Source organism: Ambystoma mexicanum, chromosome 3p (genome assembly GCF_040938575.1).
Source record: "Ambystoma mexicanum isolate Mex_15411 chromosome 3p, UKY_AmexF1_1, whole genome shotgun sequence".
In the NCBI taxonomy this organism is placed as follows: Eukaryota; Metazoa; Chordata; class Amphibia; order Caudata; family Ambystomatidae; genus Ambystoma; species Ambystoma mexicanum.
Window position 1 is genome coordinate 805,619,468 of NC_090925.1, and position 13,688 is coordinate 805,633,155.

General features: G+C 43.9%; 1 protein-coding gene across 1 annotated transcript in view; it reads right to left on the reverse strand.

Annotated features, from left to right (window-relative positions):
* LOC138580910 (serine protease 33-like) overlaps positions 1–13,688 on the reverse strand; it is a 130,856-nt gene that overhangs the window by 48,181 nt on the left and 68,987 nt on the right. The window contains exon 3 of the mRNA XM_069651840.1: positions 8–173. Within this exon, the coding sequence (XP_069507941.1) occupies positions 8–173 (166 nt within the window). The remainder of the gene's footprint in view (positions 1–7; positions 174–13,688) is intronic.

The following is a 13,688-nucleotide window of genomic DNA, read 5'->3' on the forward strand; positions in this document are numbered from 1 at the left end:
CACTTACAGTCCATAGTAGCAGTGTGCTGCCGACACCACCCAGTTGTGTGCAATCAGGGAGCCACCGCAAATGTGACGATTGTTCACCCGCAGGCTGACCTGCCATGGCCATTCCCCGTCCGTGGCATCGGTTCCACCCACGATACGGCTAGTGATCCGTGGGGTGCCGCAAACTAGAAGGCACAAAACACCACACCATTAATGTGCAGTTGAAATTATAGTTTTAAACATAGTTAAAGGTGTCAAGTCGAAGGCGATTTAAACATTTTTTTGAAAATTGTTAGGCTATGGAATACCACTTCAAGGGTGACAGGTTACTATAAAAAGTCATTAACATTGGCTAAAAATGAGAAAACATAACAGGTCAAGGAAATAAGCAGAACTGCTTTAGAAATTAGCAGAGAAACCCACTAGATACAGTCAAAATAATATAACTTAACAGACATCAACCAAATTAAGCAACCACCCAACAGACATCCAAAACATTATAAATCCCTCACCCATCCCAAAGAAATCCTAAGCCATTGAGCTGTGTGAGACCATCACATGAACTATGCCCAGGAAGGGAGATGGGGGAACTCTGTGGGCCAGTGGAGCTCCTCAATCCATGATACAAACCCTAGAAGTGGTAAATTGAGGCCCGCCACCAGATCATCCCCAGTCCTCCCTCAAGGGAGTCAAAAGATCATGGTCCAAATTAAGGCAGGACCAGCACATTTGCCCTGAGAAATTACTGGTTGATTGATGCCAATGAAGAGGGTCTAGGATCACGCTCAGGGGAGAACTTGCACGCCTCCGTTTGTGTGTTTGGACATCCAGTACATATTGAGTGTGCAATCCCTAGCATGGAACCGGATAGTGAACTGAAAATAATTATGCAGCAGCAAAAGACAGCCGAGCGAGCGAGCATGCTCGCTCATTGCAGGTACTCCAAAGTGAAAGTACTACTTATTTACAAAGTTTCAATGCTGGATGTGGAGGTCACCATAACCCGCCCACCTGACCAACATGTCGGAAAGGGGCTTTTGTAACCACAGTATCTGGCGCCAGGCACCTTAGAAGTTAAAGCTCATTAAATACACACAAGTTTAAATGAAAGCAAGAAACACACACACACACACACACACACACACACCAGTGGAGGAGGTGGACCCATCAGAAAAAACGACAATCTCAGGAAGGAAAACCAATGGAGAAATCTAGCAGTGCTTGGGCCATCTTCCAGAGTAGTTAGAGAGTGAGCAGAGTGCATTAGCAAATTAGAACCTGTGTTGACAAAGAAAGTACAAGAAGAGTACATGAAAGAGGAAGAAGAGACAGGAGACAACGACTCACAGCATGAGACTAACCAGGTTGCCGGAGAGGACAGAATAGAGGGCCTGCTTGAAACAGGAAGCTGGGGATGGGGGGTGCGGGTGTTGTGAACTGTGACCTGGTGGGCAGAGGTTCAGAAGGCCAGCATAGTTTCTTGGAACAGGGTAACCCAGACCAATCAAGGTAGCATTGGCGGCAGTCAAGACTAGGTATCAGGAGGGGTGATCGAAAGGCCACAATGAGCACACACAGCAAACGACAACACAAAGTACTCAGTCAGGTGTATATATCAAAAATACATATTCATTCATTAAAGACCTTTTAACTCAAACACAAGATGAAACTCAGCAATATTAATAACACTAACAACACTTTACTAGGAAACATAAATACAGTAACTATTAGTCTAAAGTAATATTCAACAAGTCGAGATCCACAACCTGCAACAGAAAGGAGTCATACTGTGCAAATGTACTTTAGGCAGTCCAACAATTCAAACCCTAACTAATAAGCAGTCCAGTCCCTACGAAGTGTGAAGCCTTGTGCTCAATTACATTCAGTGCCAGAGCACTCGATCGTGCGGTTAAGTACAAAAAGGGTTTCTTCAAGGGACTGTACTGGGTCAGGAAGGTGGGTGAGGTGATGAAGAATAAAGTTCCAGTATTCAAGGAGGCTCTACACAAAAGGGCAGAGCGATTTCTAGGACTCGGGAATAGGTTGGTAGCACAGGCTACCTTAACAAATGAGTGTCTCTTGGGGGACACTCGTGCGTATGTTTCTATGGATGTGCCAGGGGCCACCGGTAAGGGTTGCAAGTACTTACCGATCCTCCACGCAGTCCAGACCAAATTTCGACAGTCTAGTTCAGTTCGCTCACAGGTTGGAATCCTGCAGTTGCGCGTCTCTCCGGCTTTGGGCTGCATTCCAGGACCTCAGTCCGTGGTGGGACAATGGCGATTTCTCCACTTCTGGTGAAGGGATTGTGCCAGTCACTGTCACTGCAGCTAGTCTTAGGGCGGGGGGGAGGGGGTGGGAAGAGGGACACAGCAGCAAGGCAACCACGAAGTTCGTCATCACAGCGGGGCAACACGGGAACCGCGTAGGCTCAGGTGGACTCTCCTAATTCCAGACCTAGGAATGCCAGGTGTATGAAACTTGGCGGGAGAGTGCCTTATACCAAGAGTTTACAGTTCCCCAAGGCTCAAATCAGAACTCAAGATGGTGGCAGTTCCAGGGCAAAGGACTCATATGAGCTGGTCAGTTCACTGGGCGATCCTGGAACACTTCCGAAGGGGCTTGTTTGAAGGTTAAGCAGGAGGTGCCGAGAGTAGTTAGTCCCACTACTCCAACGGGCTGAAACGCCCTGGCAGGCCTTCTGTGATCAATGAGAAACAGGGCCTCAGATGGGACAACAGAAGGGTAAGGGTGCCAAACCTTCCAGCGGGCACCATTAGATCCACAGATCTGCTTCTTCGGTTCCGGATACTTGGCTCCTTTACTATGTTCAGTGTGAACTCAGAAGATCGACCTGGAACAGGTTTAGAGTGCCTTCTCTTATCCAGAATCTCCTTCGCACCAAAAAGAAGAGAAACCAATAGATCATCTCTTCAACCATCCCAGATGTGGACCAATCACAGACCACGGTGGTCCCAGTCATCCTAGCACACCAGACATCCTGGCAGCCAGGATGTGTATTGGAACTAGACAGCTCCAGCCCAAATCCTGGGCGCACACACACAAGGCATGCTGAAGCCCGCGAAAGCTTTGGTTTGCACGTGGGTCTGCATGAACAAATAAGGAATTTCCCGGGTCTGCTCCACCAGGGGAAGGCAAAGGGACACAATGGACAAAGGACAGAACAAAGGACCTTGTGGCATGGCCATTTTAGGCACCATCACAGTCCTGGGCCAAACACTGTATACGTTGTTTGGGCCATAGAAGAGAGGCGAAAATTTTAAAGTAGCTGCTGCCATCAGCCCAGTCCTGGACACACTTGTGCATTCACCAAAAATCCCTTGATGGCTTCTAGGGCCTTAAAAATGAAAGAGACCACAGCGCACTGATCTGGAAGATACATTGTTCACTTAAAATATTGCTAAGAAATAGCAACAAAGTGAAAGACTAAAGGGAAACAAAGTCTCCCAGTACGGACAGTCTAAAGGGCATGTCAGTTTCCCCATAACAAAATGAGCAAAAGCCCAGCAGAGTACAGTAGAAGCCTGGGCTCCACTGGTAAAAGTCAGGCTAGGATGGTCAGACAACAGCAAAAGGTTGGGGGGTTCACACCTGGAGGGAAAATCTTTCCTAACGGGGGTTGAAGGGCTTGAAGAAACATAGCAGCAGAAGTCAAGTGAGGTTACCAGCCCAGGCTGTGGTGGGAGCTGCAAGGTCACCCCAATGAAACTTAGAAGGCATTCAAGCACCCTGGGGGAGGGAGAAGAATGAGATGGGGTGGAGGGTGCAGCAGAAACTCAGAATTATCATAGTTTGGGGAGGGGCAGGGGGTTACAGGTGAAGCCAAGAGAGGATTAGGGCATGTGGAATACATTAAATGGGTCTTCTCCAACATAACCGAATCAAGACAATCAGGTTGCCCACAGGAAGGATCTCAAGTAAGACCTAGGATCAAATCCAAGACCTCAATGAAGGCTGGGAGGAAGCGCACAGACATTTGAGCACAGACATTTTCAAGAAGTGTGCTGGGGCACTATAAACTACTAGAGACTTGAAAGACATTTCCAGGGTGTATACACCACAGGATATCTGGGAGGATACTACATAATTGGACTGTGGACTTTGGCAATTGGCTCCTTTACCATATAGATTCTACCCCTGGGTTCATTTATTGCATCCAGAAATGTTTCTATAGAAAGCCTCGATTACTAGTCTATAACCAGTGCGCACCAGCCCTTATCTAATCAGCAAATTATTTTCTCCACAGTTATTTAACTGGAGTCCAGATCTAATCACTTAAAGATCGAACTAAACCAAGCGCACAGAAGGCGCTTGCAGCGAGAAACTCACTGTTTTGTCGCTAGACCTGTGGCACTGAAATCAACTGGCTCAGGTAGGATACAGCTCAGCACCTTATCAGGCACCTCGAGTCCCTGTAGAGACACCTCATGTTTTTAATTATTCCATCCTTACCTTTCAGATGTCCCACCCCAGTGAATCTCGGTGAAACCATCAAGTCCACTAGAACAGTCCTGAAGATGGCACCAGAACACAAGCAACCTATTCTGTGCCAGAAACACCAATCATTGTCGACTAGATAGATGTTAGGTCACTCTGACCACATTCTCAGTCACCAATATGTACTAACTCACACTGCAAAGAAACTAAATGCACAAATGACTGTATGAAGCTCACTTGTAATGCCTCAAGGGCAAGCAAAAGGTTACGTTAACACTAGCAATGTCATGCTAGTAAAAACTGTTGTTTTTAAAGAATCATATGAATAAAATGTGTATACGTGTTACATGTTTTTCTGGGTGTTCTCTAAACACAGACCACTAGCAGTGATCTGTCAATAGTGTGCTGGTTCCTTTCACGACCAGTGTCCGCAAGTTGGGGTAGCCTTAGTCCTTGCTTCATAACTGTTAAACCCCCTCATGACTTAGGCACCCCTCAACAACAAAAAAGAGGGCAAATTACCCCCTTATATAGCAAATTGCTTAGTGCACAGTACATAGAATATTAAATTATGGAGTCCACTTGCAGCCAATGAAAAGCAAGGGCTGTTTTATATAGCCCTGTTTTTGCAGATTTAAACAATCTGACTGCCTGAGTTAACTGTGTTCAGTATAGGCTTTTTTTTTGCACAGGCCCGCATAGACTTTACTAAAGGAATTCAACCGCCCCATCACCAGAGCTCTAGACTAGTCCACACGAAATTCAGTTGGAAGGAGTAGGAGAATTGAACGCTAGTAATTCATGCCCCTAACCACAGCCATCAAGGATATTCAGCCTAGCACCAAGATAAAAAAGGATCTACTGCCTTTAGTTTCATTCTGCATTTGGGTGCTCCATTGGATCTTGCACCGGTTTTCTGTGGGGTTTATAAGGCTTGAATTTAAAGATGAGCAATTCAGACCCTACTGCATCTATGGCTTGGTTTCCAGTGCAGGCAGCTATAAATTGGGATCTTTGCAAACAGTGGAGACACATGACTTGGCAGTTACAAAGAATGTTTATAGATCGCTTAAAGGTAACTGTACAGGGTGTGCCAACCCCTCCCCGTGACCTGACTATACATAACATGATAGGCAGATCAAATATAGTTCAATCATTGTAGAAATCAGGATTAGATCGCCTTTATTAAAAGTAAAAAGTGCACATGGCACTGCGCATATTTGGATTAGGGTGGAACAGGAAAACCATAAGTGTATAAGGATACATTATGAATAAAGGATACAAAGTCAGAATGCTTAATTAAATAAATAGCGCCCTAAAGGAAAATTCAGTGTCAGACAAAAATATACTTCGAAATGGATAAGGTGGAAATTGGTTTCCATGCCTAAGCCAGGTGTGGAGGACTATGACCCATGCCAAGAGTTTTCAGACAAGCAACAAGGGCTGATACATTAAAGATGGTCTTTGGCAGCATCCTGCAGAGAGAATTAGGTTTGTTAGGTTAAAAATGGAAATTGGCAGAAAAAGCAGACAAGCTTGTGATGAGGCAGGATACGTAAAGGATGTTTAGATACATTTATCTATGCTCTTATTGAAGAGGGCACAATGTCTGTCATGCAGCTATTCTGAGAGACCAGCTGTATTATTTTGGCAAACATAAAATAGACATCTATATCTCCAACAGTACAAAGCACTAACTTGGCAGGACCACAGCAAATCAGATAAGGATTAGTTACTGGTGCATCAAAATGTTCTTGGCCGGAGTTCAGCACTGTCATAATTGTGTCCAGCCAAGTCTAAGATAAGCATATCAGTTTCATGCGTCAGAGAAAATTGTGGATGCCAGCTATGCTAAAGTGTGCTTGTTGTACACACAAGCTAAGCTATCCAATGATACTGAATGAATGTTTTTTTCTCTCACCAAGGGGACCTATCAGAAGCATACCATGTACAAAGTAGTCATTTGCATAAAAATGTTGCATAATCTAAAAATAAACTGTAAAACATTAAAAAGACTAAAGCAGGTAAAAGGAACATATATGCCATCTTGGGACCAGTGACAGGTGGTCAACACAATTCTAGGTGTGTAACACAATCATGTCACATGGCTGAAATGATTCCAGTCTAGAAGAAAGGAAATCTGTCTAATGATGAAAACTGTAGGGTTTCGCCTTATTGTTGTTCTCAGCAAACTAACAACCACCCTCTACTGTAAGAAACACACTTCGGGCGGACAATCATTCTATTAGCAGTCTAATCGGGGTTCACATAAACTGGGTGTTCTTTGCTATGAGTGGACATCCTTCAAATTGCTCCCCTGTTGCTGCCTCTTTCCCCCACAACTTCACTTATCCCGTGCAGATGTTTTCCTCTTATGCCACCAAGGCATCTGAAAAGTCCGTCTCTGGTACCCTTTCCGGTTTCCTCAGTAGCATCTTCTCCTGAACTTTTTAATTTCAAGCAGCAATGTGCACGTGACCATCCCCTTTCACTTCATCTCACTTTTGCCGCTTTTGGGGGGGGGGGGTCATTACTTCATGTGGCAGGCTGATGAATAATTAGAATTGTTCTTTTAGAGCGCGCTTTATACCAGGGGCCAGTTTCACAGCGCGAGCCTGGGATTCAAACCTGTGTTGCGATACGTCGTTTTGCTTTCAAGACAAACGCGTTAACCCTGAGCTATCCTTCCAGCCGAGGAAAGCAGTCATTATCACCATAATAGATGCCCATGTGGAATCCCATTGCTGTGTCAGAACAACTTAACAGGGAAGGCTAGCGCAAGGACACAAAAAAAAAAAAAAATGAATGAATGCAGAAAGAAAGGCACACTAATTCTTGCGATCCAACTTTCAAACCGCTTTCGGGAGCATTTGAGTAAGCCATGAACATCCCGAGATTCCTATGTGAGAGGAATTCAGCAGCCACATGCTTGGTCTCAAGTAACTAAATCTTTCAAAGTTACAAGGGGAGTCGGACAGGGCTGAATTTTATCCACATTGGCATCACCAACATTGAAGCAACCCTAGGGATAATGATGTGGCTCAGCCAATAACGGGCAGAATGTTCCCCAATAGAACTGTAGGTTGATGATGCTGCAATAAAAGCCATAAATAACATTAGGCTCTTACTGTGATAGAAAAGGCTTAACTATGAACCAGAACAAGAGCAACATCTTCATCCTTAACCATACGCAAGAACATCCCTTGAACTCTTCTCCATGGGAACAGAATCAGAGAAAGATTCTTAAAAGAATCCAGATCTACAATTCGGCAAACACATAGCTGGCACACACGTTTCCACAACTAAAGGAACATTGGTGCACCAGAAAATACAATTGCATCTCTACAATACGTATGGGAGTCTGGCAATGTCCATAGTGCTAGAGTTACTAGAGCTTGTCAGGAACAGCCTCATAGGAGAAAATTGATGCAGACCCACTGGATGAACATTGCAATTTTGAATTTCAGATGTCGTGGAACCTCACAGAAATACAGCTGGCACCTGCGTTTTATAAATGTGTCGGTGCTTCCCTTTCAAGGTTGAAGTTCTGTGAAATAAACAACAACTCTGGGAGTATGGGAGTATATGTATAATATTTAGGGAAGTATTGCATTTGAGCATCAGGTATTCACATAACAGGAGTGCTTCCTATTTTTCTTTGTTTCGTAAATTCTTCCATTTTAGGTGTGCTTTTAAATTCTTCATTGGACAAGCTCAGAAAAGAGCAGGAAAATGTGGGAGGAGCTACTGAAGGGTTTGGTGCCTTGAGGGCCATTCAATGGATAAAAAGGCTTCCACAATGCCCCTCTGGCTGAACATTGCAGTTTGAAATATATATCTCTCCTGTGCACTTACTCTCTCTTTTTTCTGTGCACTTACTCGTCCCTGGACCCAGTATGATAGTAAATGTTTGTCTCTCCCCTTACTGGTTATCCCCCTTGCCCCACTCCAGCACTATCTGAAATGTCGTCAGGCCTAGCGCTCGTTTTGTTCCTCTCCCCTCCCATCCTCTCCCCTCCCCTCTCCCTCACCTTGTGTAATTCTCCGGCTCTAGCAGAAAGGTCTTCAGGCCTAGTACGGTAGTCGCCTGTCTGTTCCCATTTCCTTCCTATCTGTGTCTTAGCACTTGCACTATCTGAAATGTCACCATGGCTGAGTATGATAGTTAATTTCATATTCTTGTTGTTCATGGCCTATAAGAATGTTGTATTTTCCCTTATTCCCTCCCTTGTCATGAAGCGCCTTGAAACACATTGTGTATAGGCGCTATATAAATAAACTATCATATCACTAGCACAAAGGGACATCCAACACAACAAATGGTACAGAACTCTAGGCCCACTGAAAATGTTGAGAACTTTTAATCGAAAACAACAATTCTACAAGAAAATAAGATGAGGGCTATGGGTGTGAGGCAGCTAGACGAGGTGGTGATCCACCAGCCAGTGACCTTACAGGTGAGAAGATGGTAATCATGCAGCCTTTGCTTACCATGCAGTGACGAGTAACCTTTTAAATTTTGATGTAGCAAAATCCAAACTGTGGCTGGGCTACATGCTGCAGGCGAGGAGGGCTATTGGTCTGAAGCAATACCGGGATTCTGTAAAAGCATCATGGATGGCAATGTCCACCCTAAAATAGCACTACTGGGCCTGTGTGGAGGACTTTATCCGCAGGACCGTAGCTAACATTAATGTAACTATGGATCACCTGTGTTACAAAGAAATGCATCAATGGAGTAATATCTTGACAGCGTCATTGACGCGTTGTGGTTTTATATTAGGCATGCTTTGGTTGTTTAACACAGTAACACCACGATGGAATTGGACCGCAGACTGATGTGGGAAAAGCAAGGAAACCAAGCTACATGTGTTGTGTCCGTGTCCCGAAGATCAGGCCTGGTGGACCATTATCTGTCCCGAGCTAGAAAGATAATGTTTGCAATGTACTGGGTGCCTATTATATTTACAGATGTTAACATCCTCTGCTGCAACAATTTAAATATATTGGGCACGATGAAGACAGAAATTTGATCAGCACAGGTTTCCCTCCTTTGCCTCATTTGGTAATGTGGGCAGGCTTTACACTTCAGGAGGGGTGCGAGCTGGCACAGATGCAACACAGACAATAGACTGTCCGAGCAAGGTTCTTTGCATCTGGAACTTACATAAAAACAATAGAAATTGATAAAAAGAATAAACAAACTGCAGTGCCAACCCCTGCATGGAAAAACACAGAAAGCAAACAACTAAAGTAAAGGGTGCTCTTGGTTTAAGACAGGGGTGCTCATGCAAAGATTTCAGCAGAAACATGCCAAGTACATGAAGAGGTCTTTGAAACTGCTTAAAAGTCACCAGGGCAATCTTTTTGACGGGTATCACCAATATAGCAGTTCCTGGCAAATATCTATCCCATGCAAAACCCAAAACGTTTGGCTTTGCCAAAGCCTGTTGTGCCTTGGCCACTTCTCAGTGACTATTGCTGCTTGAAGGAGTAGGCATTTAGTGATCATAGCCTAAATGCAGTAACTAGTTAACACTGCACCGACAGCTTGTTGGGGTTTCTTTGTTCTGATGCATCTGCTCCAGGATAGTCCGACATGAACCCCCCCATATGGTGTGGTTTGGGTCTGCCTCATGGATTGCTTTCAGAGTACAGGATATCACTTAGAGGGGGGACACCCCTCCACAACAGGAACATAATACAGAGGTTTCCCATGGGCTGGACAGAGTATGGGCATAGGAGGTTTACAGTATGATTTTACTGAGACTGGTGAGGAGTGGACAGATTGGGGGGGGAATCTGCTGAGTTGCTATGGTATGTTTTGCTTGCTGGTACTTCGAAAAAGGGTTACATATGATAATTGTGAAGGCTGAATAGGTGATCTTATCCTTGAAGGTGTGAGATGGCGTGATGCGTAAGGAAACTGGAGGCCTACATTCTTGGCCCTCATAGGAGTAGATGATGAATCATATGCTCACATATACTCCAACTTGGGTTACCTCTGGTTTAGGCCACTTAACTATTTTCTGTTCACCAGTTTCCCCTCTGGTTACTCTCAGTCGCTGTCCCTACTCACACCCTACAATCGCTTGTATCCTTACTGTACCAACATGTCCACAGCACATGCAATTCAGAAAGAACATTGGCCTAGAGGAGGGATGCTGGAATGCTGGACCACAGAGAGTCATGCTAAGTGGAATGCTCCATGTATCAGTCATCCAATAAAAAGACAGAAGGTTCCTATCAATCAGAAACTCAAAACATTTATTGCATTGATCCAAGAAGACAACCTAAATTTCTGGCGAGTTGGAGAAGCGAACAAACAGTTGCCGTGTTTTAATTGCTGCAATTTTCATTGTGGCTATTTTAACCGTGGTGTTTTCACCAGGCCGTTTTGGGAGATTTGGCAGAGGGAAAAAAAAAAAATAATAAATAAATAAAATGGTCCAAAAACACCACGGTCAAAATAGTCACTGTGAAACTATCCGCAATGAAAACACGTCAAATCAAAAATGTACATAGGGCTCTTACCAAAGAGCTTTACAGAAAATTTGCAATAATGATGCATAGCAAAAAAGGGACAAGCATGGTGCGATTTGGATGGAGGAGAGGAGGAAAGAAGGTAAACGTTTAAGTGAGAATAGAAAATGTGGAAAGCGAATGCCAGGTGAAAGATAATTCCAAAGTTTAGGGGCAAGAAGGGAAAAGGAATGGAAACGTGAAGGAGTACTGGGGGGCGTTGAAGGACCGACTGGAGATTGAGATATTGTTAATGGACAGGTCAAGAAGGAGACTAGTACAAGACAAGAGCAGAGAGGTAAGAGGAGAAAAGCCATGATAAAGAACAAACAATCCAAGGGAAGTGAAATGAGAGAGGAGAATCCAAGGTGAGGAGAGAGATGGAAAGGAGTGACTGGGAGCTTGAGAGCCAAGAACATAAGACAAAAAAACAGTAAAGAGGAGTAATATGGAAGGAAAAAAGCCAATTAGGAGAGCAGAGCACTAGTCAAAATGGGAAAAGATAAGAAGTAATGAGAAGTTTGGTAGCATGAAAAGATAAAAAAGAGATAGAATATATATATATATATAGATCACTACAAAAAAAACTTGTTTGAGGGGACGTTATGATTAAGTTGCCCTAACAAAAACCTGTATACTTCACAAAAAAATAAAAATAAAAAACAAAAATAATTTCCACCTCCCCTTTATGCTTCAAATTAAAACCGAAAAACCCCTGAATTTCGACAGTTATGGTAAACTAAGCCCCCAACCCTGCCACCACCCCTGTGCACTGCTAACCCAGACCATGAAAAATCTCATCTCAAATGTCAATGATGACATCACTTGTTTAGCCCCTTTCTTTTCCTTCCCCGCTATATATATATATATGTATATATATACACATTCAGTACAAAAATTTCACTAAAGGAATGCGATACTTCACAGTGCAATGAAACACCACCGCACATTCCCCCATTATAGTAAGCCAAGCAACCATAACTCGCACCATCTACGTGCATTGCTCAGACTAACACCCAGGACATCAAAGATGACATCACAAATATCATTGATGACATTTGAAATCTGATAGCTGAAAATGTACTAGTGTTTTACACCAAAAATGTGCAACGTAGAAGGAGGACATAAAGATATTATGAGTAGTAATAAGTAAATATGGAAACCTGAAGTTAGGAAAAGAAAGACACACAATTAATAACCATGTAGAATAAAGTGGATTGTACCATAATAAAGAAAGGATGCCTCCAGCGTAATCACTTCACAGAAACTCGGCAGCCTGGAACAACAGTGGACGGATGGAGTAGGACGAAGGGACATTATAGCAAAAGAGTGAGTACAGGTCATGTTTTTGTATGGGTGATCTTTTTTTGTGGCATGTAGTGCATAACTAGTCATTTCTTTCTGTTTTCACCCAGAAATGGCAAGCACTTTGGAGTGGCTGGAGGAGCATTTCCCGCAATAATTTTTTAACAGACCAGGAAAGTAAAGAAGAAAGGGCAACAAACCAGACAGAAGACAGGATAAAAAGGATAGAGCAGAAAATGGACACATTGAAGCACAATTTTCAAAGTTTACGGGAGTTTGTGGAGGACTGTGTGAGAGGAAACGTTTGTTATTGCCCCACCTGCCCTGCTTCTCCATTCCCTAGTGAACCATCCCCAAACCTTGAGCAGGAAAAGAGATGTGACGAAATATCCATCCCTTCTTCCCCTCACAAATCTTCTCCTCATAACCAGCCCGTGTTGAACCCTAATTCCCCCATATTCGTTTTTGTGTCTGCTTCCCCCACTATTTCTTTAGAGTGATGTGTGTGTGTTTGAAATGTTTTTGTGCAGTAGTTGTAGAGAAAGTGTGTGTAGAATTTTTTTTTAAAAAAGACGTAAAATGTTTGCGAACAGCGCGCCTGTTCAACATATCTGCAAGCAATGGAATGTGGGTGTGTCTAATGTGAAGTAAGACGGATGTGATGTGTGACTGCACCATCTTTTGAAACTGTTCGTACATAAACAGAAAGGGGTGTCCAAAAGATGTACCACGTTGGCGTACTGCTTGGAAAAGGAGACAATACATGGTCGTAGACCACACAAGATATCCGGAATGGGTGTAAATGAGTAAAAAGGGAGTGTATGAAGGACAGTATAGCAGTCCGTATTGGGCACAGTCAAAATGGTGCCGTCCGTAGAACAGGCACGGTGGCCGGCAAGTTGTAGGCAAACAAAATGGAGTTGTCCTAAGGACACTGGAACTGTCCGTACAGTGATGCGTGCATATGCACAGTACAAACGTGAGTATTGCGAACATCGCAGCAGTTCCTAACTGTCCATCTCACTTGTGTCGCACTTTGAAGTAGTTTGAGAACCCGAACACTGTCCGTAGGACACTTGTGCGCATGCGCACGTTTGATTCTTTGTATTTGCTGTTCAGGGGACTTTCATTACGGGGGCTGATGTGTTGAGGACGTCATCTTGTGACCGCACCTACGCTGAGCGTGGGGACTAGTTTCCGTGTGTTGTGTGCTTCCGCAACAATAAAAAATGAACTTCTAGACACAAGGCAAAGTATTGTGGAGTGTAAAAATGTAGTTTCTCACATCCCAAACAATAGACCACCTCAGGAGTTGCTGTGTAAAATATGTGTACCAGTTTGTAGGGATGAAGACGGTCAAGAGGCACACCCCTGCACACCTACAAAAGGGCACACCCCCGAGCGCATCTTCATTA